Source organism: Octopus bimaculoides, chromosome 20 (assembly GCF_046866305.1).
Source record: "Octopus bimaculoides isolate indiv1 chromosome 20, ASM4686630v1, whole genome shotgun sequence".
Classification (NCBI taxonomy): Eukaryota; Metazoa; Mollusca; class Cephalopoda; order Octopoda; family Octopodidae; genus Octopus; species Octopus bimaculoides.
The window spans coordinates 8,473,210-8,500,747 of NC_142947.1; the positions used below are offsets into that span (position 1 = coordinate 8,473,210).

Genomic DNA, 27,538 nt, shown 5'->3' on the forward strand with positions numbered 1-27,538 from the left:
TATCCAATATATATTATATATAGCAGTCATCCAATATATATATATCTAGCAGTAATCCAATATGTATTATATATAGCAGTAATCCAATATGTATTATATATAGCAGTTACCCAATATATATATATAGCAGTTATCCAATATTTATTATATGTAGCAGTAATCAAATATTCAAACATATATATATATATATATATATATATATATATATATATATATATATATATAGCAGTTACTCTAACTTGCATAACTTTTCTATTTAGTGGTGGTATTGACCTCTTTTTTCTCTCTTAGTCTAACAGACTATGGCAAACCACTGGCCCCCACAAAACACAAGACAATGCCTATTGCAAAGTTCAAATGCCAATCGTGTGTGTGTGCATGTGTGTGTGTGTGTGAAATACTTACTTTGTCTTGGTGAAAGACTTTCTGATATCAGTTTCTTGCGGAGTGTCTACTTCCACTGCTATTTTGTTAACGCCGCTGCAAGAGACAAAAGAGATTAACAAGCCATTTCATACATTCTCAACACTGTACAAAAGTTTATTTTAATCTTTACTGGTTTACCTGTAGCACAGTTTGAACTTTTATCAGTCATTGATTGCTACCTGAAACACACCCACTCAATGAATACAACAAGAAGTTTTACATATTGTAAGCTAAAGCAATTACAGAAATTGCAGCTTAAGGTTCTTATATTCAATTATCAGAGATGGTAACTTCACTTATATCTATTTCTTGTTTCAGTCATTGAACTGCAGCCATTCTAGGGCACTGCCTTAAAAGGTTTACAGTTCTATATTTGAGAGATGAGGAATTAAGTACATTATTTACATTTGACAGATACATCCACGGGCATATGGCATAGGGGTTAAGAGCGCAGGCTACAATGTGTTTATGAGTGTAACACCTAAGCTCCATGCAGCTCCAGCAGAAGGTAATGGCAAACTTATGCTGACTCTTTCGCCACAACTTTCTCTCACTCTTTCCTCCTGCATCTAGCAGCTAACCTGTGATGGACCGGCATCCCGTCCAGGTGGGGAACCCATATGCCAATGAAAACAGGAAACTGGCCTTTATGAGCCAGGTATGACTCGATAAGGAACAAACAACAACAACAATTTATCTGGCCCTGTCTATTAATAATTACTGTTATTTATTGGTGTTCTGCTCAATTAGGTAAGTTATTTGTAACAAGAATTATGGTTATTGTTACAAATACAATGTTATCTTCATATAAAAAAAAACGGAAAAAAATTAATATATCTCTTACATGTCTTCTGCTGCTCTGGTAACAGCTTCTTTGGAATCAACAGTAGTTATTCCTTCTTCCATTGCCGATAAGGATAAAAATGTCAACTTCTCAGCCTGAAAGAAAAAGGGAAAAAAACAAGTTTTTTTTAATAATAATAATAATAATAATAATGAACTTATTGTATACAGGGCTCAGATGGCTAGACAGTTTTACAAGATCTAACAAATCAGAAAGCCGACTAAGAAATAATATATGTGACACATATAAAGCACCTATGCTGCCACCACATAAAAAGCACCTAGTACACTCTGTAAAGTGGTTGGTGTTAGGAAGGGCATCCAGCCATAGAAACCATGTGAACAACTGGAGCCAGGTGCAGTTCTTTGAGTTGTGAGCTCCTGTCAAACTGTTCAACTCATGCCAGTGTGGAAAATGGATGTCAAATGATGATGATGGTAATGGAATACATGTTAATATAACCAATACGTGGAGTATTACAAAACATTGAAAATAAAAAAAGAAACTAACCTGTATTTTCAACTTCTCTTTCCTCATGTCATCAGTCAAAGTATAAGCGACACGTCGATAATTCCTAGATATTCTATTGAAGAATTTAATAAGCCAATTAGCCATACTAACTAGGATAGCGATGAACAAACTGAAGCTATTGGAAATCTTTGAGCAGAGAGACTCTGGAAAGAAAGGATACAGAAAATCAAGTCACCATCTTATTCAGCAATTCCATTTCTCTTCACATAAATAATAAGCTCCTTTTAGTTTACAAAAAGTATCTATTATCTATAGACATACAATCTATACAGTAAACGTGATGTGGATGTGTGTGTTCGTATTCGTTTTTTTGTTTCAGTCATTTGACTGCAGCCATGCTGGAGCACCACCTTTAGTTCAACAAATCAACTCCAAGGACTTTCAAGTTGCTCAAATCCTCTAGCCTGGTAAAAATGAGTAGTGCTTGTATTTCAAAGGGTCAGCCTTGTCACATTCTGTGTCATGCTGAATCTCCCTGAGAACTATGTTAAGTCCAAGCAAGGTTGCATATGGAAAACCAGTAGTCGTCCATGTATACCAGCCTTCCTTTTCCACACTACCAATGTTATCCAAGGGAAAGGCAAAGGCTTGGCACCAGTGATGCTGTAACTCATTGCTACAGCTGAGTAAACTGGAGCAATGTGAAATAAAGTGTTTTTTTGTCAAGAACACAATACATAACCTGGTCCAGGAATCGAACTCACTACCTCATTATTCTGAGCCTGATGCTCTAACCAGACTTAAAAGTAAGTACTGGGGTAGGTTTGTTTGATTAAAACACTTCCAAGTAGTGCCCTAGGATGGCTGTAATCCAATGACTGAAACACGTAAAAGATAAAAAGACCTACAATTAAAATATCAAATAAACTGCAACAAACCTTTAGGTTTAGTAGTTTCTTCATCTTCAACCTTATCAACAGAAGTTCCCATGACGATGGCGACGTGTTTCTGAAATGAAACATGGAAAGATTGAAAGGGATTTGTGTGAAATATTTACAATAACAATAATAGATGCCAAATATAACTGCAGAAATATAACCGAATTCAGCCAAACAGTGTACTTAATTGCAACAAAAGCTGAAGTAGTGTTATGGTAAGTAACAACTGTTTAACCAGTTTCTATATCTGAGAGATGAGGAATTGTGTACACATTAACAACAAACAAGATGAGGACAAATATCTGTCTAATGTAAATAATGAACTGTTTAACCATTTAGCATTTAAACCAGCCATACCAGGTCCAAATATTCTACCTGTTTTATGTTCAAATTGGCCAGATCTGGCCTCTCACATCTATCCTACACAGTGTCATTCTAAAAATAAACAATCACATTATCAAAATCTTGAAGCTACAAGAAAATTCATGATTCAAAACACTGCAAAGCATTGCGTTTGACAGAGTATCCGAATGCTAAAGGGTTAAAACAGGAAATGACAGATTTATTAAAAGAAAGAGAAGCTATAAAATAGATAACCTTCCATCATCTCTGATTTACTTACATCACCTGATGGTGTAGAGTCGTGTTGACTTACTGGTTGGTCTGTTTCTTCTCTTGCCTTCTCCAGAGCTGTGTCAGTTCCTGAGTCGATAGCAGTGGACAACAGCTAAGATGTAGCAAACAAAGAGATGGTGTTAATGAGATTCAAATGAGTTATAAAGCAAAATATCACTTCTGTTTCATATATAAAGTAGTTTCAAGGACACTATTCTGAAATGATGATGTGGGCATGCATTAGTATTTTTACATATGCATTCTCAGTTTGTTTCAACCACTAGAGTAACTTGGGATTTATGAAAGGAAAGTTATATATTACTCAGAACATGTGAAACAAGGGCCAACTAAAAGTCTGGAAACAAACATGGACATTTAGGATTAAAACTGACGAAAATGTTTTGGACAAAAAGGGTTAAGCAGAAATTCTCACCTGAAGTGGCCCCAATGCTTTATCTTCACTGCCACTCCGTTCTGACCGACCAATATTCAAAGAAGTGGTTGGGCCCTGATCTGGGCTTTCAGGTACCTCTTCTGTTTCATCTTCAAATAAATAATAGTCCCCAGAACGGATAGCTGAAAAAGAAGATAGTGCAAAGTGAAGGACTGTAAACAGCAGAGTCAAAAATTAAGTCAATAAGATACAATTAGAAAAGAGAAAAAGCTGAAACTAAAATCACAAAATTTGATTCTTAAAGATATCACACTTCAAAAATGAAAACACAAAAACTGTAAGCCCACATAACTAGAAACTTAAAACTGTAGATGAATGTAATTGACAGTAATACATGACTCAAATGGGTCATGCTCTACTGATCTGAATGTAAGGACAGCAAAACCCATCTAAGAGAAAGTGTCATCAGTGGAACAACACAACAAGAATAGAAAAATACCTTGGAAATGTTCGTCGGGTTCATGGAAGCTCTTCTTCAGTCCTGCTTGCTTAGCTTTCAAATGCTCCATCTTTTTTTTGATGGTATACAACACTTCAGTTTCTCTCTCTTTCTGAAGCAGCACTTCTCTGATCAGTATACGATTGATCAGTTCAGCTCCCCTGGACACAATAAGTGGGTTCATTTAGTGATTAACCAGTAATAGACAAAGTGAGGAGATGGAGAGAGTAGAAAAGAACTGTTAATAATAATAATAATAATAATAATAATAATACTAATGGTTTCAAATTTTGCCACAGGAGTAGCAATTTTAGGGGAGGGGATGAGTCGATCACAAAAACAAACAAATAAAGAACAGTGAATACAAACAAACCTGGATGCCAATCGTCTTTGAGCTTCCAGTTCTGCTACAATATGACGGAAATAATGGGAGCTGTACACTCTTCGTTGCAGAAGAAGGAAAGCAAAGCAGATCACATCCCATCCCAGACCATTTTTGTCTGCTTCACAATTACCATGTTGCTCTACAAAATAGGGATTTTTATTTGCTTATTCATCTCTTCGGAGAGAGAGAGAGAGAGAGAGAGAGAGAGAGAGAGAGAAAGAGACAGAGAGAGAAAGAGAGAGAGAGAGAGAGAGAGAGAGAGAGAGAGAGAGAGAGAGAGAGGAGAGGACTCTTCTAGCAGTACACCATTTACATTTTAAATCTACTATTTTTATAGGTCAGATCTTCACTATTTTACACACACACACATCTTAACTCTGAACCTGCCAATAAACTCTAGTGTTTCCCAATCGCTGTCTCCACTGAGTATTTATCTTCGGCACATAAAAGACACCATTTCGAGTGTGGCCGTTGCCAGTACCGCCTGACTGGCCTTCGTGCGGGTGACACGTAAAAGCACCCACTACACTCTCTGAGTGGTTGGCGTTAGGAAGGACATCCAGCTGTAGAAACGATGATGATGATGATGATGATGATGATACATTCAGCTACTTAATTCTGTTCTACACAGAATTATGGGCAGCACTAAGTGACACACAAAAGGCATGTATGCCAGTGACCTTTAAAAGGCACCCATGGCAGTACACTTAAAAAGCACCTGTGCCAGTGACACATAACCTACACCCAGTACACCCTATGGAGTGATTGGTGTTAGGGAGGGCATCCAACCTTAGAAGCCAAACCAATACAGACAGGGGCCTGGTGCAGCTCTCCAGCACACCAGTTCTAGTCAAACCGTCCAACCCATGCCAGCATGGAAAATGGACGCTAAATGATGATGATGATGATGATGTGTTTCCATGGCTACAAAAGAAATTCTGAAACTTCAACACACTTTGCAATAAAGCCTTTTTTCCTTCATGCTTTCCATTTTGGTCTTGTCTTTCTTCTTCTCCACATATTCATGTCATATTGCGTGCATCTTCTTCATTATCCTTCCATTTAAAATTCTAATTTCTAACCTCCCCCACACACATACCATGATTGATCTAGAAATGATTATCTCTCTTATAATAACTGCTGCCAGGGTGCACCACACGACATAATTTGTGTTTTGATAGTAACAACCATATGAACAACAATAGACTAACCTTTTGGGAAACTATTCAGACAAGTAATACCGAATAACTTTACGGCCCAACAATGGGCAATTCCAACACCATCCATATAAACGCAACCAACAAGCTGAAAAGAAAAAAAAAAAAAATAATAATAATAATAATAAACAGTTGATCATGACTGTGAAATTCAAAAGAAACAAGGATATTTTTGAAAAAAAGTTTTATTTATTCTAAAAAAAAAAAGTTTTATTTTAAAAAGTTTTGTAGGAGTGGCTGTGTGGTAAGTAGCTTGCTTCCCAACCACATGGTTCCGGGCTCAGTCCCACTGCATGGCACCTTGGGCAAGTGTCTTCTACTATAGCCTCGGGCCAACCAATAGGAATCTATTATCTTTCTTCTTCTTTGCCTTTTATATATATATATATATATATATATATATATATATATACTCAACAAGGTGAGTGAAACCATAGTCTTGGCTGTTGCCAGTCTCATGTGAATGGCACTCAAGCCAGTGGCACGTAAAAAGCACCCATTACACTCTAGTAGTGGTTAGCATTAGGAAGAGCATTCAGCCGTAGAAATTATACCAACAAACTGGAACCTGGTGCAGCTCTCTAGCTTATCAGTTCCAATCAAACCGTCCAACCCATGCCAGCATGGAAAGCAGACATTAAATGACGATGATGATAATATATATATATATATGTCTTACCTGTAGACTGATTTTCACCAGAAGGACAATAAAAGTATAACCAATGAGGAAATTCCACCTAAGTAAAGGAAAATTAAATATTTAGCATAAGAAGCCTGTATGTTTGTTCATTGTTTTCTTTTCTTTAATGACAACGTTTTTAATTTTGAGCATGGCCGTTGCCAGTACCGCCTGACTCGCCCTCGTGCCGGTGGCATGTAAAAGCACCCACTACACTCTCATAGTGGTTGGTGTTAAGAAGGGCATCTAGCTGTAGAAACTGCCAGATCAGATTGGAGTCTGGAGTAGCCATCTGGCTTGCCAGTCCTCAGTCAAATCGTCCAACCCATGCTAGCATGGAAAGCAGACGTTAAACGATGATGATGATATATATATATATATATAAATATACATATATACATTCATATATATCGTGTCTTCTGGAATATAAGTCAGAACTTTTCTGACCAATATTTACAGCCAGATAAAGGTAGCTCAAATTATGCACCAAGACAGCTTCGAAGGAGCAAAAATTCCATGTGAAATTCAACAGGATTTGGAACAATAGTGACGATGTTTTAATATTTACACTATGTATCACATTGGCTTTTATGCCAGAAAATACAGTCATAATATTTCTAAGCTAGAAAAAAGTGAGACCAACCAAACGTACTTACCACCATAGTAGCTTTCTCAAGGGCTTCAACAGAAATTCTCGGCCAAACCACATAAAACAGAAGACTATGATGACATAACCAAGACCAAATATGTTGATCCGATTTGTTCCGGCAAAGAAGACAATGGCCATGGTCACCCAAAAGAGGTGATAGAATACTGCATACTTGGCTACGTCTAGGTAGGAACTGGGGTACAATGAAAACAGATTCGGTCAGTATTTAGTAGAGTAGTTGAGAAGGACAGGCAGATAAATAATGACGAGAGAGGTAGATAGGTAGATAGATAGATGGATAGAGAGAGAGAGAGAGAAAGAGAAACAGGTGGCAAGAGAATGACAAAAGGAAAGAATTTGGTAGAGAGGAAGCAAAATAAACCATAGATGACAAAATGGAGAAAGAGGGAGTATCAGAGAGGAAAAGAGAGATAAACAAACTGTAAAAGAAAAAGAGAGTGAGTGAGACAGATAATATAAGTGACAGAGTAAGAGAAAGAGAGAGAGAGATAGAAAGAGAGAGAGATAAATATAAAGAGAGAGAGAGATTGTGTAAGGAAGAGAAGACAAAGTGAGACAGATGGTGTAGGAGAGAATGAGAGAAAGACAGAGAGTGAGATAGATAGTGTAACAGAGAGAGACAGAGATGGTGAGAGATGGTGTGAAAGAGAGAGAGGGAGAGGACAGAGAGAGTGAGACAGTGTAAAAGAGACAGGCAGACAGAGAGACAGTGTAACAGAAAGATAGAAAAAAAACAGTGCGAGAGAGAGAGAGAGAGAGACAGAGAGAGAGGTGCACTTCTATATTTGCATAAATGTATTAACTTTGTTGTTTAATATATTTAGAATAAACGAATCACATAAACAACAACAACAAAAATTGCGACAACTAAGAAAGAATTATTTAGTAAAGGCATCACCAATAATTTGAAAATCTGAAAGAGAAACACAAGACCAGAGTATTTAAATTTCAAAACAATAAACAGATAAAAGTGTCTTTGCAGGGTGTGCTACCAATAAATATTCCGTTTCTTTTCTTTTTGATGCAGTTCAGATCCTCTGCGCCATTTCGAAACACAAACATTTATTTAGTCATGGCATTCATTTTGCAAATCAATATCCAAGTGTACAAGAGTTGGTAGCACACCTTGTTGGAAGTACCTGGTAAAACATTAGGGGACCAAAAAAAGAAAAAAAATCATAAAAATAAAAGATAGATAAATAGGTGCCTTTAGATCTCGTGTCATGCTTTGTGATGGTTTAAGCAGGCTTGAATAGTTGACAAGACACAAAAAGAAACATTCCATGTTTTTTTTTTTTCCGTTTTTTTTTTTTAAATGCAAAGTCAAAACCAAATAGCAAAAACTGCCAGCAACTAAGGTTTTCCAAAGAACAGAACAGATAGAATATACTTCATTCTTTTGTATTGGTTCGCAAGAATCTTGATGCCAACTCTTGTATTATTATTGACATAATGACCTGACCAAGATAGGAGAAAGTTAATATCTATCGTAATACGTGTGTCTGTGTATCTTTGTGTGTGCATGTGTTGGAATAGATGAAAGGGTGCTGAAAAGTTCTCTGGCTTTAAGGGTGTCACAAAATGCGAGGCTGGAGGCCCAACCGTCTGAGCTCTTCTACAAAGCTTAGAAAAACTGAAGGATTGCTGCAATAAGTGTGTGAATCTGAGAGGGGAATACATTGAATAAAATCATAATTAACTGATCCTCCTGTATTCTCTTTTACCCAAAGCCAGGAACTTTTCAGCACCCCCTTGTAGTTAATATCTATCATAACACACGTGTGTTATGTGGAAGGAAATGCATTCTTTTCTTTTATTCTTTTACATGTTTCAGCCCTAAGGTTGTGGCCATGCTGGGGCATCACCAGTCATATATACAGCTTCCACATATTTGTCGAGAGGGAAATTCAGCAAGTCCATTAAACACTATAAATCAATGCTTACCAAATACTGTTTATTGCTGCCTATTATCTAAGTACTTAGCTGATAATATATTTATTTATCTTCCACCACACAACCATAACAGCTGAGTTAACTATCAACAGGGATAATGCAATACATCTTTGAATTCATAACATTTTTACTGCCAAATGATGAGTTGGCTTTGACAACAAACCAATATGTTGGTCTAGTTCTAATTGTATGACATAAATTATGTGTTACCAGGGCCAGATTAAGACCCACAGAGGCCCTAAGCACATAAAAGATTTAGTGCCTCCATGTGGATGTAATTTAAGATATAAACAATAATAAACCATAAAATAAATGTTCATTTTTGAAAATGAAACAAAACTAACAGTAAAATGGAAAATAATGCTTATTTTTGCAAGCTTTCACCTACTTCTATTTTTTTTTAATTGCAATGTCCTTGATCAAATCCTCATTATGACACCATGAACACTTAAAAATTATAATTCCAATCATATAAGCCATTTTGAATATTATTTAAGTAAGTTTAAAGTGATTTTTTTTTAATGCCGTAAGCCCTTAACCATTTCTGTGGTTCCCCAATTAATACTCTAAGCATGTACTAATTAATAATTTAACTTTCAATTATTTTGAAAACTTAAATCAAAAGAAAGAAAAGTATACATTATAGAAATCAAATTAATATCCAAATTAATTTCAATATTATAGCAAATAAAATCTTGAAATAAAGCTTACTACCAAGAAAATTAATTTGGCAACATATTCTCTTATGAAAGTACATCAAAGATTTTCATTTCTCTCTTACCAATAACAATAATAATAACGGTTTCAAATTTTGACACAAAGCCAGCAATTGTAGGGGTGGGGATAAGTCGATAACATCGACCCCAGTATTTGACTGGTACTTATTTTATTGACCCTGAAAGGATGAAAGGCAAAGTCGACCTTAGTGGAAATTGAACTCAGAACATAAAGACAGATGAAATGCCACAAAGCATTTCGTCTGACTTCTTAATGGTTTTGCCAGCTCACCACCTAATAATAATAATAACAACAACAACAACAACAATTCCTTCGACAGATGCAAGTCCTCACATTTAGGATAGAGAGATAATTAGATTGAATGATGTTTGTGTTTTTTTTCCCCTTCTTTTCTTCTCAAAGACATTAATAACTCAAATGGTAGAAAAATAAACTGGAAATCAAATCTGAAATGCATATTTTCTCAAGAACTCACCTCTACAACAACAATAACAAATACAACAATTCCGTAACAACAAAACCAAAACAAAAAAACAAGATGGGTTAGTAATTGTTTCTGTTAAATATGAAATGAGAATAAATCACTTGTAGCAACACCACTAAATATGAGGATAACATGTTCCAACATCTCAACTGTTTTAAAATAAAATATTTTAAAAATTTGATAAAATTGCAAATGAAAACTTAATTTTCAGTTTTAATAACAACGTTTTAAAATGAGAAAATCCCACCATCATCATCCCATACTTATCTTTATTTTCATTTAACAAAGGCGAGACATCTCACATTTTTGATAGAATCTCGTTATGTTTCTTTTGTCAGAAAACGCAACCCCAGTTCTGTAAAACGCCAAACTAAATGCAAGCTTCCAGTTAACTATATTCTTGTACTGACAACTAAGTGGAGGATAGGGTGACTTGTATGTTGTTTTCATCAAAAATAATTTATTAACACCTTATTTACCCAGGGATTAAAAACCCCTCATTCAAACTAATAATTTGAATTCTGGCAAATAAAAATGGTCCTTGCATCACATTATAAGATGTCTGAGGTCATTAAAGATAACTTTGTGTTTTTGCAGAAAACTAGTTCACAGTTGCATAAATGTGACTAGCAGTGAATATTTTAAAAACCATCGGTAAAAAAAACATATTTTTGTTAGAAACTGAAACCAGAATTATTCTAGTTCGTCTATTTGGTCTGTTCCTTTAATTGCACCAGAAAACTCATTTGAACAAATGAAAATGTGGAAAACAGCAAATAACTATAAATGTAATAAAGCTTTTTCATTTTTTTAAGAGCAACTACAAATTCGATGAATAAAATAAGAAAATTAAACAAATTAAATATACTTATCAAACCCATAGAATAAATCAATTGAACAGTGAAAATGGAAAGAACTAATAACATTTAGTAAGGAAATAATAGAAAGAAAACAAAATAGATTGTAAATGTGAAAATAAAATCAGCAACTAACTAAGGAAAACAAACCATGAGGCTAATTTATAAGTTATAACAATCACTGTGGGACCCTTAGGATATATTTTCTGCTTTTTTCATACACATTTCCTGCAGACAGGGGAGCAAAAATAAACTGAATAATAATAATAATAATAAATTAAGGGGTGTATGGAAAGAAAAAAGCAAAAAAAGTGACATTGACTTGAGAGAGAAATTTATAGATACCGAGTCTTAGGAAAAAATGACCAAACCACAGAGGCAGATGAGCTACTGCTGCGGACATAAAATGATAATGGTTACAATTCTATAAGATTGGGGCATTTTAAGGGAGGAGAGGTTTCAATGGGGGGGGGGGGTCTTTTTTTTTTCTTTCTTTTTTGTTCTTTCAATGTCTCTTCTATTATTGAAGTATTTCAGTAGGTTTGTACAGACGGCTGAAGATGAAGACTCAAATGGATGTTTATAAACAGATTCAGAAATTTATATAATACATTAACATTTCATACCAAACATATATATATATATATATATATATATATATAAAGAAACTCAGAAATAAGGAATGTTCATTGCAGTTGATCAAGTATCATTTTTGATTGGTTTACAAAATTAAAATTAAATAATTGCCAAATGAGAAGAGACACTGGAGAGGGGGGACAATATCTTTGGTAAGAAATACAAAACAGTCTTTGATGAGTCATCAGTGCTGAAAACAGGTAAGAGTTTAAAAAAACAGGAAAAAAAAAACTTTCTTCCAGAATACATTATTTGGATGTAAATTATAACTATTCACTCAGCAGAAGAATATTTAAATATTTCTTCAGGAATTTCAAAACATCATTAGTGACAACATGGCATCTGATTACCACAAGCAGAAAATGGTTTCAATATGTTTAAATTTAAAACTTTGCGACTTCTTGAATAAACCTAAGTTTTCAGATTTAGGTGGAGGGAAAAAAAATAGGAAGCAGTGACTACATCTCTTTTTGAGAGAATTAGAACCAAACATGGAACAGTTCCAATGAGAACTGAAACTGAATTACATCCTTAATTCTCAGAGAACTTAAATACTTATCAACAGTTCTACAGCACCTGTTATATTTAAGACTATAAAATGCTTCAAGTTTAAAACAGAAATAACATTTTATAGCAAACTAACTAATTAATAATCTGGGGAAATTATATATAAAAAAAAAAGGACACACTGTATAGTGACTAGTGGTAAAAACTAAGAAAGTACAGCTGACCCAACAAAAAAAAAACCCAACAAAATAAGTACACAAGACAAAAGCATTTTTAGTGAACTCATACAGTGATAGTTGAAAGAAGCATAAAAACCTTCAGCAAGTGAAGTTAAGTAACTTGCCCAAAGAAATAATACAGAAGCAGCATTAGCAAGACAGAAACTTGTGTTTCAGGAGCAGGAATTCAATTAGCTTAATTATTTTTGTCATAGTAGCTTGCTGGTTGCTGTGAAGAATATGGTCATGTTTGAAGATCAACACAGCTCTCTTGATTCTGGGGTAATGTTAAGTATTTTGGCAATGCACACCGAAGAAGTATAGCAAGCCGCTAAAAGAGTCATCTTAGAAAAGCTGTCTTCAACAGAACACAATTCAAATTGTAATCTATAGCTCCAGGCAATGATTTCGGTTCTAAATATTCCTTCTCTAAATATTCAGGAGCATAAACGAAAAAAAAAAAAAAAAACAGTACAACATTGAAGCATACTCCACGAATATTTCATGTTGAATGGTATTGAGCAAAATGGTAAAAAGGACAATAAATAGACTGAAAGCTAAGAATAGTTAGAGGGTTAACAAAACATAGTGACTAAGTTTTTAAAAAAAACAGATAAATAAATAACCCTTTAGCATTTAAGCTGGCTATGTCCAGGCTCTCACACCAACCCAACAAGGTTATTCTAAAAATAAAGTTACATCATAGAAATTTTTGACGCTACAAGACAATGCATAATTAATTCAAAATAATGTGAATATATAAGCTTTATATTTGACAGGGAAATCTGAATGCTAAAGGGTCAAAGATAATGGTATGATAGGGGCTAATGTTTGAGATGTAAACAATTTAGATGTGATAATAGGAATAATAACTCATGTTAGAAATGAAAGGCTTTTTGGTGGGGTTTGAAGAAATGTGATATTGAAAAAATGAATAATGTAGAAAACTATATAAGGTGTATATATGATGGAGGTTATGTATAACAGAGAAGGAATAGCAGCAGTGGATATATATTCTTACAATGGAGAATGATTCATTGAACAAGTAGTATGAATGTAGTGGAAAGTGGTACAAAAAAGACAGGAGAAATGATTGAGTTTGAATGGTATTAGATAGAGGTTAAGACAATATTGGTTTGGATATGTAACAAGTAGATGTTACATGTAATGTCATGAGTTGGAGACAAGTGGTAGCAGTGGAAGAGAAACACTAAAGAAGAATTGGGAAGAATTCATAGATAAAACATGAAAGTAATAGTATACTTTCTAAATGAGATGATGCATAGAATAATAATAAAAAAAAAGAAAAAATTGGTACTCTGTCGATTATGACAACAAGGGTTCCAGTTGATTCAGAACAGCTGGCTTGTGATATTAACAAGTCAAGGCAGTGAGCTGGCAGAATTCTTAGCACGTTGGATGAAATGCTTAGTGGTATATCACCCATCACCATGTTCTGAGTTTAAATTCCACCGAGGTTGACTTTACCTTTCATCCTTTCGGGGTTGAGTACTGAGATCGCTGTAACCGACTTATCCCCCTCCCCAAATTTCAGGCCTTGTGCCTATAATAGAAAACGATATTAACAAGCCAGTCATTCAGCATTCCACAGACACATGTACCATTAACGCAGTTCTCAGGGAAGTGTAGCATGACACAGAATGTGGCAAAGCATTTATACGTAACTTCGTCTTCACATCATGTGATGGATGTAACTGAATATCATTATCATACAAGTGATGTTGATTGCTTCTAGTCTTCCAAGGGAAACATATCTGGCCAGTGAGGAACATTACCTGACTTGGAAACAGGTGAAGGTTGGCGACAGGAAGAGTGCCTGGCTTTAAAAAATAAAAACCTACCCCAACAAATTCCAGCTGATCCATGCATGCATGGAAAAGTAGATGATCAATGATGATGATGGTGATTATGATGATGATTATGGTGATGATGATGATGGTGATGATGATGGTGATGGTGAAAGACATAAATGATGAGTTCAAAATGATAATGTTCATAAATTTCATAATGGAAATATATGAAATATAAGAGATCGATCTAACAACTGCAACAACCACCGAATCAACTCACTGTGAACTAACCACAAGAATATCTGTCACAAATCATAGCATTAAGGAATACCAGCATCAAAAAGCAACTCATGGAAGAGGTTTCCACTCTGGTTTCTTTTCTTTTTTGTTTTTGTTTGTTTTTGGCTTCTTTTTTTTTTTAAGAAATGAATAATTGGTTGAAAGAAAGTGAAAAAAAAATCAGCAGCAACTAAAAAGTTTTGAAAGGCAACAGAATGAGTGCAATGGCGAAGCTGAGAAATAATGAAAAACAGAATTAGTTGAGATATTGATTATAAGGAAGTATTTGGAATTGATATTTTTAACATGTGTTTTTAAACAGGAAACCTTGCAATTTCAACAGAAAAGGACAGAATAATGATGATTTCTCTCATTGATTACATGAGAATGGAAAGAGTCAACCGAATCAATTTCTAGCATCAAATTTTTTTTTATAGAATAAAAACGTTGGTTCCAGTGGAAAGACAATAAGAACTACAAGAATCTAAACTGAATGGTATTGAAATAAGATTTTCACAGACATCTTTAATAGCAAATAACTGGAAATAAAAGTTTGGAAGTATTAATTAATTACCTTCATTTGAAATTTTCATTAATGTTGACCTGACAATTTACCTAAATTATCAAATTATTAAACCAAGAGAATTACTTCTGCTGAAAGATATTTTTTAATTCTGTATCACAGAAACCTGCTTCAACAATATCATTACCTAACGTTTACTTTCCCAGGCTAGCATGGGTCAGACAGAATTTGTTGAGGCAGATTTTCTACAGCTGGATGCCCTTCCTGTTACCAAACTTCACCTGTGATATTTCCCCCATGACCAGACATGTTTTGAGAAACTGGAAATGAAGGATACTGCTTGCACGACAGTAACACTTGTTTACAACTAGCACATGGTGTCAAGACAAAAGAGATAGTTACACACACACACGATTGGCCTTTTTCAGTTTACATCTACCAAATCCACTCAAGGCTTGAGTTCACCCAGGGCTACAATAGAAGACACTTGCCCAAGATGCCAAGCAGTAAGACTGAACTTGAGACCACACAGCTGGAAGGCAAACTTCTTACCACACACAGCTGTGCCTTTAATAAGAATTATAATGAGGAGCATAAACTCATGGAAAGATTACATATTCTTATTAGATACACAATCTCCCAGATTTGCTGTTATTCTTTTCCGTTATTTAAACAAATTTACATAGTAAAGATGCTTCCTTATACAGATAATTATTTCCAGAAACAATTTTAAATGTATTAAATGTTTAAAATGCTTAAGTGATGTAGAATGCCATTTACAAAGACCAACAGACGACATACTGCATTACTTCACTTAGACAAATCTAAATCATAATCAAAAACATTCCCAGAGGACACAAATTTAACATTTACACTGAGTGAAACTATAAAACATCTGATCCATATGCTGGTAGCTTAAGTGCGCATGTGAGTCCACTCACAAGGCTTTGGTCGACCCAAGGCTATAGCAGAATACACTTGCCCAAGGTGCCACACAGTGGCTTGAACCCAGAACCATGTGGTTGGGAAGCAATATTCTTACCACACAGCCACACCTGTGCCATGTGTATCTCTTTATTTTTTTTAAGAAAACACTATTTGGTGAAAGATTACTCCTACACACAAATATCAATATCTCTCTCTCTCTCTCTCTCTTTCCCTGCTAACAATCCAACTTCGACTCAACACTGCCATATGTCACCTTTACGAACATCTCGGTACAAACACACCACACACACTTGTGTTACAAAAGACTGTTATTGATCTTATGGCCTCAATGTTGGCAATCCTTAGTCATAACTGGTTTTATTAACTTTTGTTCCTGCTTTTACGTTCATTATATAAAACTAACAAGAGCTCTCAAAATATCTTGCTAAAATAATTTAATATTTTTCTGAAATTGTTAAAATCTTTGAAAAATTCTGCTAACAATAATAATTCAACATGAATGCTCAAGCATGAAGTTAATATGAGGTTAATGTTATTTTGTTAATTTTTCAATTAAAAAAATTTTTTTTTCAATATTTACTTACGCCATTGTGGTGGTGAAATCAGGAACTGGTATCTCTAGGGAAGCTTCGACCTCAGGTAAAATGTCTTTGTTGTCACCGCCGGCATAATTAGTAGACTGACTTCCCTGTTCCACGTTGAATACTTGCCATTGGAGGCAAACGAATAACAACTGGAAGAAATCCGCTGGAGAAGAAAGGAGATGACATTAGATGAGGTACATGCCAGATATACACAGGAATAAATATTTACACACAAATACCTATACATATGCGACTACTATACATATCTTTTCTACTATAGGCACAAGGCATGAAATTTGGTGGGAGGGGACTAGTCAATTGCTCCTGTAACTTGTCATTAGAAATGCATTGAAATAGCAATTGTTCCACTGAAAACCTGTGACCAATAACAGTCACAAAATGCATGAGACATATATTAATAGTAATGGTAAGACAACAAAAGAATAAAAGAGACCTCGATATTATGTAAATAGAGGAATTTATCTGTAATATATGTGACAATTATTCGGTTGCCATAATAAAACTCTGAGTTTCGAATGTCAGGGCAGAAACCATTCTGCCAGCTTGCCATCTTAATAAAGATAATAATAATAATAATGATAATGATAATGATAACAGTAATAATTTTTTCTACTAAAGGCATAAGGTCTGAAATTTGTGGGGAAAGGACAAGTCGATTACATCAACCCCAGTGTTAAACTGGTACTTAATTTATTGACTTCCAAAAGGATGAAAGATAAAGTCAACCTCAGCAGAATTTGAACTCAGAACGTCAAGGTGGACAAAGTGCCACTAAGAATTTTGTCCGGCATGCTAACCATTTTGCCAGGTCGCCGCCTTAATAAGGATAATAAAAATAATAACAATAATGTTGCTACTATAGGCATCATATAGCTTGAAATTTTGAGGGAAAAGGTCCAGTTGATTTCATCCCCCACCCCAGTACACAACTGGTACTTATTTTAGTGACCCTGAAAAAAATTGAAGGCAAATCAACCTCAGTGGAATTTGAAATCAGAATGCAAAGCTGGAGAGAAATGCAGCCAAGCATCTTGTCCAGCATGCTAACAACTGTGCCAACTCACCATTTTTATATCTAAATAATAAACAGCAATGAAAATGACTAAATTAACTCACACCTCTCCATGCAATGGCCTACAGTAAATTTAACATAAATTAGCATAAATTAATATAAATTAACATAAAGTGTTGCTCCTTACAGTTGTGAACAGAGGCAATGTCACAGATTTCATTCATGGAGATATATCTCACCTGTACAGTTTCCACCTATTTTTATATCAAACCAAATTACAATAGAAATCTATATATTCATAAGAGAAATGAGAGGAAAAACCAGTTTACCTATAAGTATAATGGCTGGTGGAGGATGTAAGTAGCTTGGTAGGAAAAGCCAATATTGCAGAGATGGTTTCAGCATTTCCTTCCATGGATATTCTGCCAAGACAAATATTATAGAGCAAATGAAATACGTGTTGTGGAGAAGGTAACCAATGAAAAATACCAATATTTTGACACACTGGTTATGAATGTGAGATAAAGACAATTTGGCTTTAGTATACACACACACACACACACACACAAACCACACACACACACACACACACACACACACACACACACACACCCACACCCACACACACACCAAGAACAATTGTCTTTTAGTGTGTGCGTGTATGTTTATACTTCAGGTAACATATATCAAAACAGGAGACTGGGAAAACAATTCTGAATAAAAATAAGCCTGACAAGAGTAATCTGAGTGCTAAAGGGTCAAACAAAGCCAACGCACAAGTCATCAGGCATCCTTCAGGATGACTTGATGGTTCTTATTGTTCCAACAGAAAAACAGGCATGTATATACAGTCTGTGTGTACTTAATGTATATGAATGATCAAAAAAGAAAACATGAAATATTTACCAGTGCAGAGTCCCAAAAGAAAACCCAGTGAGGACATATACTGGAGTGGAAGCAAAACGGTCAAAATGAGAACATAGACCGGCCAAACTCTGGCGTTATTACGTCGGTTCATTAGGAGTAAAGCCGCCAGGAAGATGGCATAGAGAATAGAGTATGCATCCACTCGAACACTAATGGTGATGGCAGTTGTGATGTAGCAGATCTGTGAGGAGAAAAAGAAAAACCATCGAATTAAGAGGAAATAAACATTTTACACAAGCATCTTTAATTACAAAATGGAGTGGCGACTCCTGTCGATTATTGGGTTGGTGCATAATTATTGTGGCTTTTTTACAACAAATTTTATTCAACAAAAACAATAACAATGTTTAACAAAAACATCTTTAAATGATTATTCCGGAGTATATTCACCATCTACTTCAATTCCTGCTTCCCATTTGCTTGGCAGACGGTCAGACTGTCATTTAAAGATGTTTTTGTTGAATATCGTTATTGTTTTTGTGGAATAAAATTTGTTGAGAAAAAGCCGAAATAATTATGCACCAACCCAATAGTTTAATTACGAACAAATGGAGTGCTTATATGCAATGGTTTGACCTGCTAGAAATAACACCAAAATCTCTTTCAAATCACACCTAACCAAAATAAGGAACCAACACAAAAAGTAAGTGTGTGTGTGTGTGTGTGTGTGTGTGTATATGTACACGTGCCATGTAACATTTGTAATCTAGGCATCATCACAAGAGGTAGAAGGCATTATAATATATTATGGTGGAAGTAAGAAGGCTTTCACACTAGCTGAAGCTGTGAGTTTGATTGATGGAGAAGACAGGAAATATTTGAAAATTGAAATGATTTTGAAGACAATGGTCAAAACTGGAAATTTATGTGACATTAAATAAAAGTTACGTGTCAAACTTACCTCAAGTCCAAATTTGTAGAAAAAGTAATTAGCAAAATACTTGAGAACATCAATAATTCCTTTGTCAGCATCCTCCCTGGTTACATTACAGAAAATAATCCCTTCTTTCGGCCTTCTGTGTTCTGAGTGTTTGTAATGTTGATGTTGGTGGTAGCGAACAATTGACTGGAATGCAATTATCAGCAGGATGGCCACATAGTTCTACAAGAAAAAAAAAACAAAGTGATAAAGATTTTTAAAATATCAGGCTTAAGAAATGACAGGCTTAAAATGTGGCCAAGCTTAAGAAGTACCTTACGTTATTCAATTAAAATATTTTTACATTCATAATTCAAATCTTACCAGAATCAACTTGGGGTGACATATATATATATATATATGTTATAGATGTTGACAAAATTAGTACTGACAGTGACTTCGAAGTTTCAGTTAATGCTAAACCCAGACAATTTGATGATGGCTTAGCTGGCCAAAACTTCGTTGTACTCTAAATTTATTGAGTAATCCTTCAATGTGATGTAAAATTGGTTTTATTATAAGACAAACAAACAAAGATATGATCAAACATACAAATATACATATATAGACAGACAGACATACAAGATAGGTTTCTTACATTTTCCATCTATCAAATCCACTCACAAGGCTTAGGCTATCCCGGGGCTATAGAAATGATATTTGCCCAGGGCACTAGGCAGTAAGCTTCTCAAACACACAGCCATGCTTGCACCATATAATTCATATATGCACACACACACACACACACACAAACAATAGAGATGATGACGATTACAATGACAGGAGAATACTTACCACTAAATAATTAGGTAAATAGTTGGAGTCCACTTTTTCAAGTCCAATCCAAATGTTGTTGTTAATTGTTTCATTGAAGGGGTAATCCATTTCATCGGTGCTATTGGACCATGTATCCTGAAAAAACAAATTTTGAGCAAATTAAAACCATTTCACTTTTTAACTGTTCACTCTCTTTTTTCACTTGGGCTGAGTGACTGTCAGACACCTTAACCCTTTAGCATTCAGATTACTCTGTGAAATTTAAAGCTTATTTATTCATATTGTTTTGAATTTATCATTCAATATGTAGCTTGGAGATTTGGTGATGTGACTGTTTATTCGAAAATAAGAGGACCAACTCAGAGTAACACTGAAAGCCACTGGAATTGAGACCATACCATTTTTTTAATCCCTGCTATATATATTAGAGCTGTCACTATTTCATTTGGGCCTTTCTATTGAAACTGCTTCCAACCACAACAAAAGAAGAACAACAAATTTACATTAATCGATCAAAGAATGTGCCAAAAGAATCATAGAATACTTACTGTGCAGTTGTTCTCCCAGTCAGTAACCCGAGCTACAGACATTTGGAAGGAAGTTTTAGCTAACAACACAAGAGCAGTATATATCTGTAGAATGTGTGAGAGCAGAAGTCGACATTTCACTAACAGAAGAAACAGGGCCAAGATAATAACGTACACAGCACTAATAGCAGACACCTAGAAAATCAAATAAAACAATCGGGTATAAATTAATCAAGTAGACAGGTGTGTTAAAGACAGTTTAAAAGCATTTTAGATTGATAAGACTAAATATAGTCAGGGGAATGGACAGGAACAGCGTCGCTTGTATGACAGTGATGCTCATTTACAACAATCATATTGTGTCAAGACAAGGGGACACACACACAAAATATGTGTGTATGTACATGCATACACATACATACATATATTACACACACACACACCCACATATGCATACATACATGATGGGCTTCTTTCAATTTCTGCTAACCAGATCCACTTACAAGGCTTTGACCAGCTTGGGGCTATAGTAAAAAACACTTGCCCATGGTGCCACACAGTGGGACTGAACCCAAGACTACATGGTTAGGAAGCAAGCCTCTCAACCATACAGCCATCATCATCACCACCATCATTTAACGTCTGTTTTCCATGCTGGCATGGGTTGGATGGGTGCCTATTCTAAAAACTGGGAAATACATATTTATGAAACAGAATACAGCCACAATAGTTTGATATGCCTCCTAAGAGCTCCAGAAATATACTTACCTCTTTAGCAGCAACTACCATGATGGTAAAACCAACCACTTTGTATATATGTATTTCAGTCAATCTCCAGAGGTACTGTGAAACATAGTTCCAAGTATCATTTGCGCGTTTCCACAGTGATCGGCACCGTAACAGCAGTTCCTTCCTCCAGTCTGCAATCACCAAATATTTAAATGCAGTCAATAACAAAACAGATATATTATTAATAGACAATATATACTGACAATGACAACTGCTGATATTTATGTATGCCCTATAAGAATTAGCTTTTATTATATCTCAGGAGGGTCATTGTGCTAATAATAAACACACATGCTTGTATTTCACTTCTTCATTATTTGTCATTTGCTTAACTATATAACCAATTAGCTAATCGATTGTTTGGATAAGGAGTGGCTGTGTGATAAATAGCTTGCTTACGAACCACATGGTTCCAGGTTCAGTCCCACTGCGTGGCACCTTGGGCAAGTGTCTTCTACTATAGCCTCGAGCCGACCAAAACCTTGTGAGTGGATTTGGTAGACGGAAACTGAAAAGAAGCCCGTCATATATATATATATATATATATATATATATATATGTGTATGTGTGTGTGTGTGTGTGTGTGTGTGTGTGTATGTTTGTGTGTGTGTTTGTCCCACCAACATTGCTTGACAACCGATGCTGGTGCGTTTACATCCCCGTAACTTAGCGGTTCGGCGAAAGAGACCGATAGAATAAGTACTAGGCTTACAAAGAATAAGTCCTGGGGTCGATTTGCTCGACTAAAGACGGTGCTCCAGCATGGCCACAGTCAAATGACTGAAACAAGTAAAAGAGTAAAAGAGTGAAAGAGTAATCAATGAATCAAGTTTGTCAGAAGAGGAGGCATGCCATTGAAGAGGTTGCGAATGGCAATGAACAGACTTTGGCAAGCATAACTGATTGACTGATTAATTATAGTTATTCCATCAATAGTGTTAGATGCCCCGGTGCCTTTGCAGATACTTCAGTTACGTCATTGGAACCTTATCTCTCCAACAAAGTTTAGGCTCCATGCCTGTATGTGAATCGAAGTGCCATAGAAAGTTGTACATCTCTCAACTCTCAAATTTTTTTAAGACCTGCTCCCCCAATACATCAGTTCCCAGACAAAATATGCATTACGTCACTAACGTTTCGGTCGTTTGCTAGGTTCAGCTTCAGTATCAGTCGAGGTTTGGTTGGTGACGTCAGTAGTGAGACCTTCTTCAGCTGTCATATCGATTCCTTCAAACTTTGGCATTTCTCTTCTACAAGAAAAAGGTTTATTATTACACCATTGTTATTTCTCATCATCTAATATTAAAAACAGGTATATAAATTATCTATTTACAGGTACACTAACATAAACTAGTATTTATTCCATGAAAATAAATAACAGCTAACACAGTACAACTGGCAGTTACTGGGCTTCATTTTTGTTTTTTTCTTTTTTATAATCTCAAGAATATTCAAAAACATTACAGTTATTAACCCTTTAGCATTGAGATTAATTTAACGAACATTAATGCTTATTCATCGACATTTTAAAAAATCAATCATAGCTTATCTTGTGGCTTCAAGATTTCGAAAATGCAACTGTTTATTTTAAGAATGACAGTGTAGGGTAGGTGTGAAAGGCTGGATCTGACCAGTTTAAACATAAAATAGGTAGAATTTTTGAGCTGGATATGGCTGGTTTAAATGCCAAAGAGTTAAGAACTGGAGAGCAAGGAGAACAGATTGAAAATAATAACAAAATAAAAATGAAAATAAACACTGAAGAAGAGAATTACATCTTAACTCTTTAACTATGTGAAATTGACTATCCCCTTCCCTCCAAAATTTCAGGTCTTGTACCTATAGTAGAAGGGATTATTATTATTATTATTAATAATAATAATAATAAAGCAGTGAGCTGGACAAAATGCTTAAGCAGCATTTCATCTCTCTTTAGATTCTGAGTTCAAATTCTGCCAATGACAAATTTACCTTTCATTCTTCTGAAGGAAATGGGGTTCAATGAAATAAGTACTGGTTGAGCACTAGAGCTGATGTAATCAACTAGTCCCCTCTCCCAAAATTTCAGGCCATTTGCTTATAGTATAAAGAATTATTATTATTATTATTATTTGTAAATTCATTCACAAACCAAAGCTTTAGGATTACTAGGTTTTTCTTTTAACAATGGTGTAGAGTTCCAGACCCAAAGGTCCTTTAAGCACTGAATCCTATCAGATGACTATATGAACAAGAAACCTCTCAGTACAAAACTATTAAACCAACTGACAACCATCAAACACAAATTCACATCTACTGAAAATCCTATGACAATAGTATCAAGCAGCCTTCTTGTAACTCACAGGTATCTGTCCAGACATGAGAGATTCATGAAAGGTTGGTGAAAATAATGTACTTGGATAATAATGACAATCAGGAAGCTGGTAGGAGTTAGTAATTTTTCAAACAGTCCTTGGACATCATACTGTTGCAGACCAAGGTCTTCTAACCTAGAAACGAAGATAAAATTCATAGACGAGTTACAAGACATTCAAATTGATGATTTTTCACATGAAACAGAGATAGATTTTATAAGCATATATACAAACTTTTATATAGATCTTATATGCATATATACAAACTTTTATATAGATCTTATATGCATATATACAAACTTTTATATAGCTCTTATATGCATATATACAAACTTTTATATAGCTCTTATATGCATATATACAAACTTTTATATAGCTCTTATATGCATATATACAAACTTTTATATAGCTCTTATATGCATATATACAAACTTTTATATAGCTCTTATATGCATATATACAAACTTTTATATAGCTCTTATATGCATATATACAAACTTTTATATAGCTCTTATATGCATATATACAAACTTTTATATAGCTCTTATATGCATATATACAAACTTTTATATAGCTCTTATATGCATATATACAAACTTCTATACAAACAAACAATATTCACCAAGATCTTTCATAAAAGTTAAATTATAATTACTGTATGTATACCATATTCTTGATGTTATCCCATGATGGCAAAGGTATACTTCCAAAGTTATATGATGAGTGAAAATATATATATATATATACTCTTTTATTCTTGTACTTGTTTCAGTCATTTGGCTGTGGCCATGCTGGAGCACTGCCTTGAAGGGTTCCGAGGTGCCACACAGTGGGACTGAACCTGGAATCATGTGGTTAGGAAGCAAGCTTCTTACCACACAGCCAAACCTGCACCTATATATATATATATATATATATATATATATATATATATATATATATATATATATGGACACACATGCACACACACTTATCAAAATAAAGAAAATGATAAATAGAATTTTAGAGTGCTACTACCAATAAAACTCACACACTACATGACAATACTTACATTTCTTTTGAAAGGCCTGTTGAATTTCGCCAGTATTCTGGGAACTGACTGAACTGGTAGGTGTATATTATGCAGAGTATAGCCATTGAATAAATGATGACAACCCACCAGAAAATATACATTGTCAGACGCCATATGGTGTAGGAGAGCTACAAGCATACCAATATCACAGAAGGTTAGAGACACACAGAAAAGGTTTCCAAACTTTGAAGGAGAGATATTGTAATTTCAATCAGCATGAAAAACCATTTTATTTTACTGAAATATGACAGGCAATTTTTAAACCAAGATAACCATTATTTAATCAAAGATACCCATAATTTTTAATCAAAGATTATCTGTTAATCCCACTGATGTCAATCAGGTGGTAGAATAACCATGCTTTTGAGAAAAACTTTTTTTTTTATCTATTTTATGTCTTACTAAATTTAGGATCATTAGGATTGTCCTTAGAATGTATGTAGGGGTCTCAGAATTTTTAGAAAATGAAATAGTGGATTCCACACCAAAATAAGTTTAGGAACCACTTGCCCTTGTGCATCTGCCACATAAAGCCTGCATGTGATTCCACTATACCTCTTGTACATCCAAAGCTTACACTGGGTTACCTACTGCATTTTGAGGAGGAGGAGAAGTGAGCCTAGACTCCTACCTTTATACTAAATTCTTCATTAAACTAATCACTAATTCTTAATTTTGCACCTTTGTACAGCCCTCACAAGTCCTTCATCAACGCTTCATTTCCTCAGTAGCCATCACTTGACTACAGGTGAATATTCACAAATAAAACAAACACATTATATAACAAATATTTGAAAGTGTAAATTAATAAGCATTCTCAGAATGAAAATGTTGACTACTCATATTTTTAATATTCTTTCGTCATAAACAGAAATTTCACTCCTCAAACAATTTCACTTAATTTGTTTAATAAAAAAGATTAAATTCTGCTCACAGTTAAAATGAACGGAATGAATCTGAACGTGTGTTGCAAATTGAGTAAAACAAGTTAGAGATGGATGCAAGGGAGCTAACTCTATATGACTTAAAGACAACACTCAACGAGTGTGTGTGTGTGTGTGTGTGTGTGTGTGTTCGCACAACTGTAAATACTATCGATATGTTCGACTTATTTATGCCTTCATTTATTTATTTTTACTTTCCACCAATTCAATGGATACACACACAATGACTTTGTACATGATTTAACATTTTCTTTTCAATTAGGGAGAATGGAGAAGCAAATTCTAAAGCTGAACTCTACATTGCATGCCATCAGAAATGTCAAGAGAGAATATGTCCTTACCTGGAACAGAATAACAAAGTAGAGGAAGAAGATCAAATAGATGAGCCTGTAAGCTACTCTGTCTTGTATTGCGATTGTTAGCATCATTCCAGCACAGATGAATATCCAGTATTTGCTAAGCAGTGACCATATGTAACGTCCTGCATGAAAAGAAAAAACAAAAATAAATATATCAAGATATAATAAACTGAGCATAGCATGAAGTGGCCAGCTACATTTAGAATCAGTTAACTATCTACCTACCTATCTATATTTACAAATATCTACTTATCTATATTTACACTCTGCAGAGTGGTTGGTGTTAGGAAGGGCATCCAGCTGTAAAAAATCCTGCCAAAACAGTCACAGAAGTCTGGTGCAGGCTTCAGCCTGGCCGGCTCTTGTGAAACCGTCCCACTCATGCTAGCATGGAAGGCGGTTGTTAAATGATGATGATGATACACACACACAAACAGAGAGAGAGAGCGGGGGGGAGAGATACTGGTTATAAATGTGGTTGACCATTTCATGCAGACAGGGATGAGAATAAGACTTGTAAAGACTGAGATAATGATCCTCTCAAGGAAATCTTCCCAATGCACTCTGCAAGTTAATGAAACATCATTGAGACAAGTGGAGAGGTTTAAGTATTTTGTTGTCAAATTCACAAACGATGGGAGGCAGTAGGCTGAACCGGATTGTAATTTAGGTAAAACAAAATCCTTATAAGATGCAAAGTTGATATATTTTAAAAAGTAATGGGTAAGATAAAATGTGTAAGCTTACATACCAATATGTTTAATAGTACTCCCATCATAACCATCAACAAATTCTGAATCCATTGGAGAATCTAAAAGAGAGGACCCATAACGAAGAAAACAGTTCATTAGTAAGAAGAAAATCAGTTATATCATTTTGTAAACAGATATTGTATTGAAGGACATGAACTAGTATAGTTATTTAATATATGGAATAGAACAGAATATTTATTTAGCATATGGAGTAGAATAATTACAATTCATTACAACTGATTGGTTAAATTATATATTTATCCAAATTATTATTACTGTGTCTAGAAACTGAAGTCAATGACATCATCTACTAATGTATTATCAGAAGCCAGAGGGATGAAAGAGAGGATTCATCTGAGAAAAATATTGAATTCAGATTAAAGGATGTTCAGTTTAACATTTTAATGTT

General features: G+C 34.8%; 1 protein-coding gene across 13 annotated transcripts in view; it reads right to left on the reverse strand.

Moving 5' to 3' along the window:
* LOC106877583 (piezo-type mechanosensitive ion channel component 1) overlaps positions 1-27,538 on the reverse strand; it is a 138,948-nt gene that overhangs the window by 35,801 nt on the left and 75,609 nt on the right. For all 13 annotated transcript variants that reach the window (XM_089337961.1, XM_089337960.1, XM_089337959.1 and 10 more), the window contains 23 exons: positions 27,129-27,188; positions 26,360-26,499; positions 25,054-25,202; positions 23,991-24,137; positions 22,783-22,898; positions 21,628-21,779; positions 20,881-21,054; positions 20,351-20,467; positions 19,538-19,738; positions 18,616-18,817; positions 18,039-18,131; positions 16,677-16,839; positions 7,125-7,310; positions 6,469-6,526; positions 5,784-5,877; positions 4,561-4,711; positions 4,188-4,348; positions 3,728-3,870; positions 3,302-3,406; positions 2,680-2,749; positions 1,781-1,944; positions 1,271-1,365; positions 406-480 (listed from right to left, as the gene is read on the reverse strand). In XM_089337961.1, coding sequence (XP_089194087.1) covers positions 406-480; positions 1,271-1,365; positions 1,781-1,944; positions 2,680-2,749; positions 3,302-3,406; positions 3,728-3,870; positions 4,188-4,348; positions 4,561-4,711; positions 5,784-5,877; positions 6,469-6,526; positions 7,125-7,310; positions 16,677-16,839; positions 18,039-18,131; positions 18,616-18,817; positions 19,538-19,738; positions 20,351-20,467; positions 20,881-21,054; positions 21,628-21,779; positions 22,783-22,898; positions 23,991-24,137; positions 25,054-25,202; positions 26,360-26,499; positions 27,129-27,188 — 3,016 coding nt within the window. The remainder of the gene's footprint in view (positions 1-405; positions 481-1,270; positions 1,366-1,780; positions 1,945-2,679; positions 2,750-3,301; positions 3,407-3,727; positions 3,871-4,187; positions 4,349-4,560; positions 4,712-5,783; positions 5,878-6,468; positions 6,527-7,124; positions 7,311-16,676; positions 16,840-18,038; positions 18,132-18,615; positions 18,818-19,537; positions 19,739-20,350; positions 20,468-20,880; positions 21,055-21,627; positions 21,780-22,782; positions 22,899-23,990; positions 24,138-25,053; positions 25,203-26,359; positions 26,500-27,128; positions 27,189-27,538) is intronic.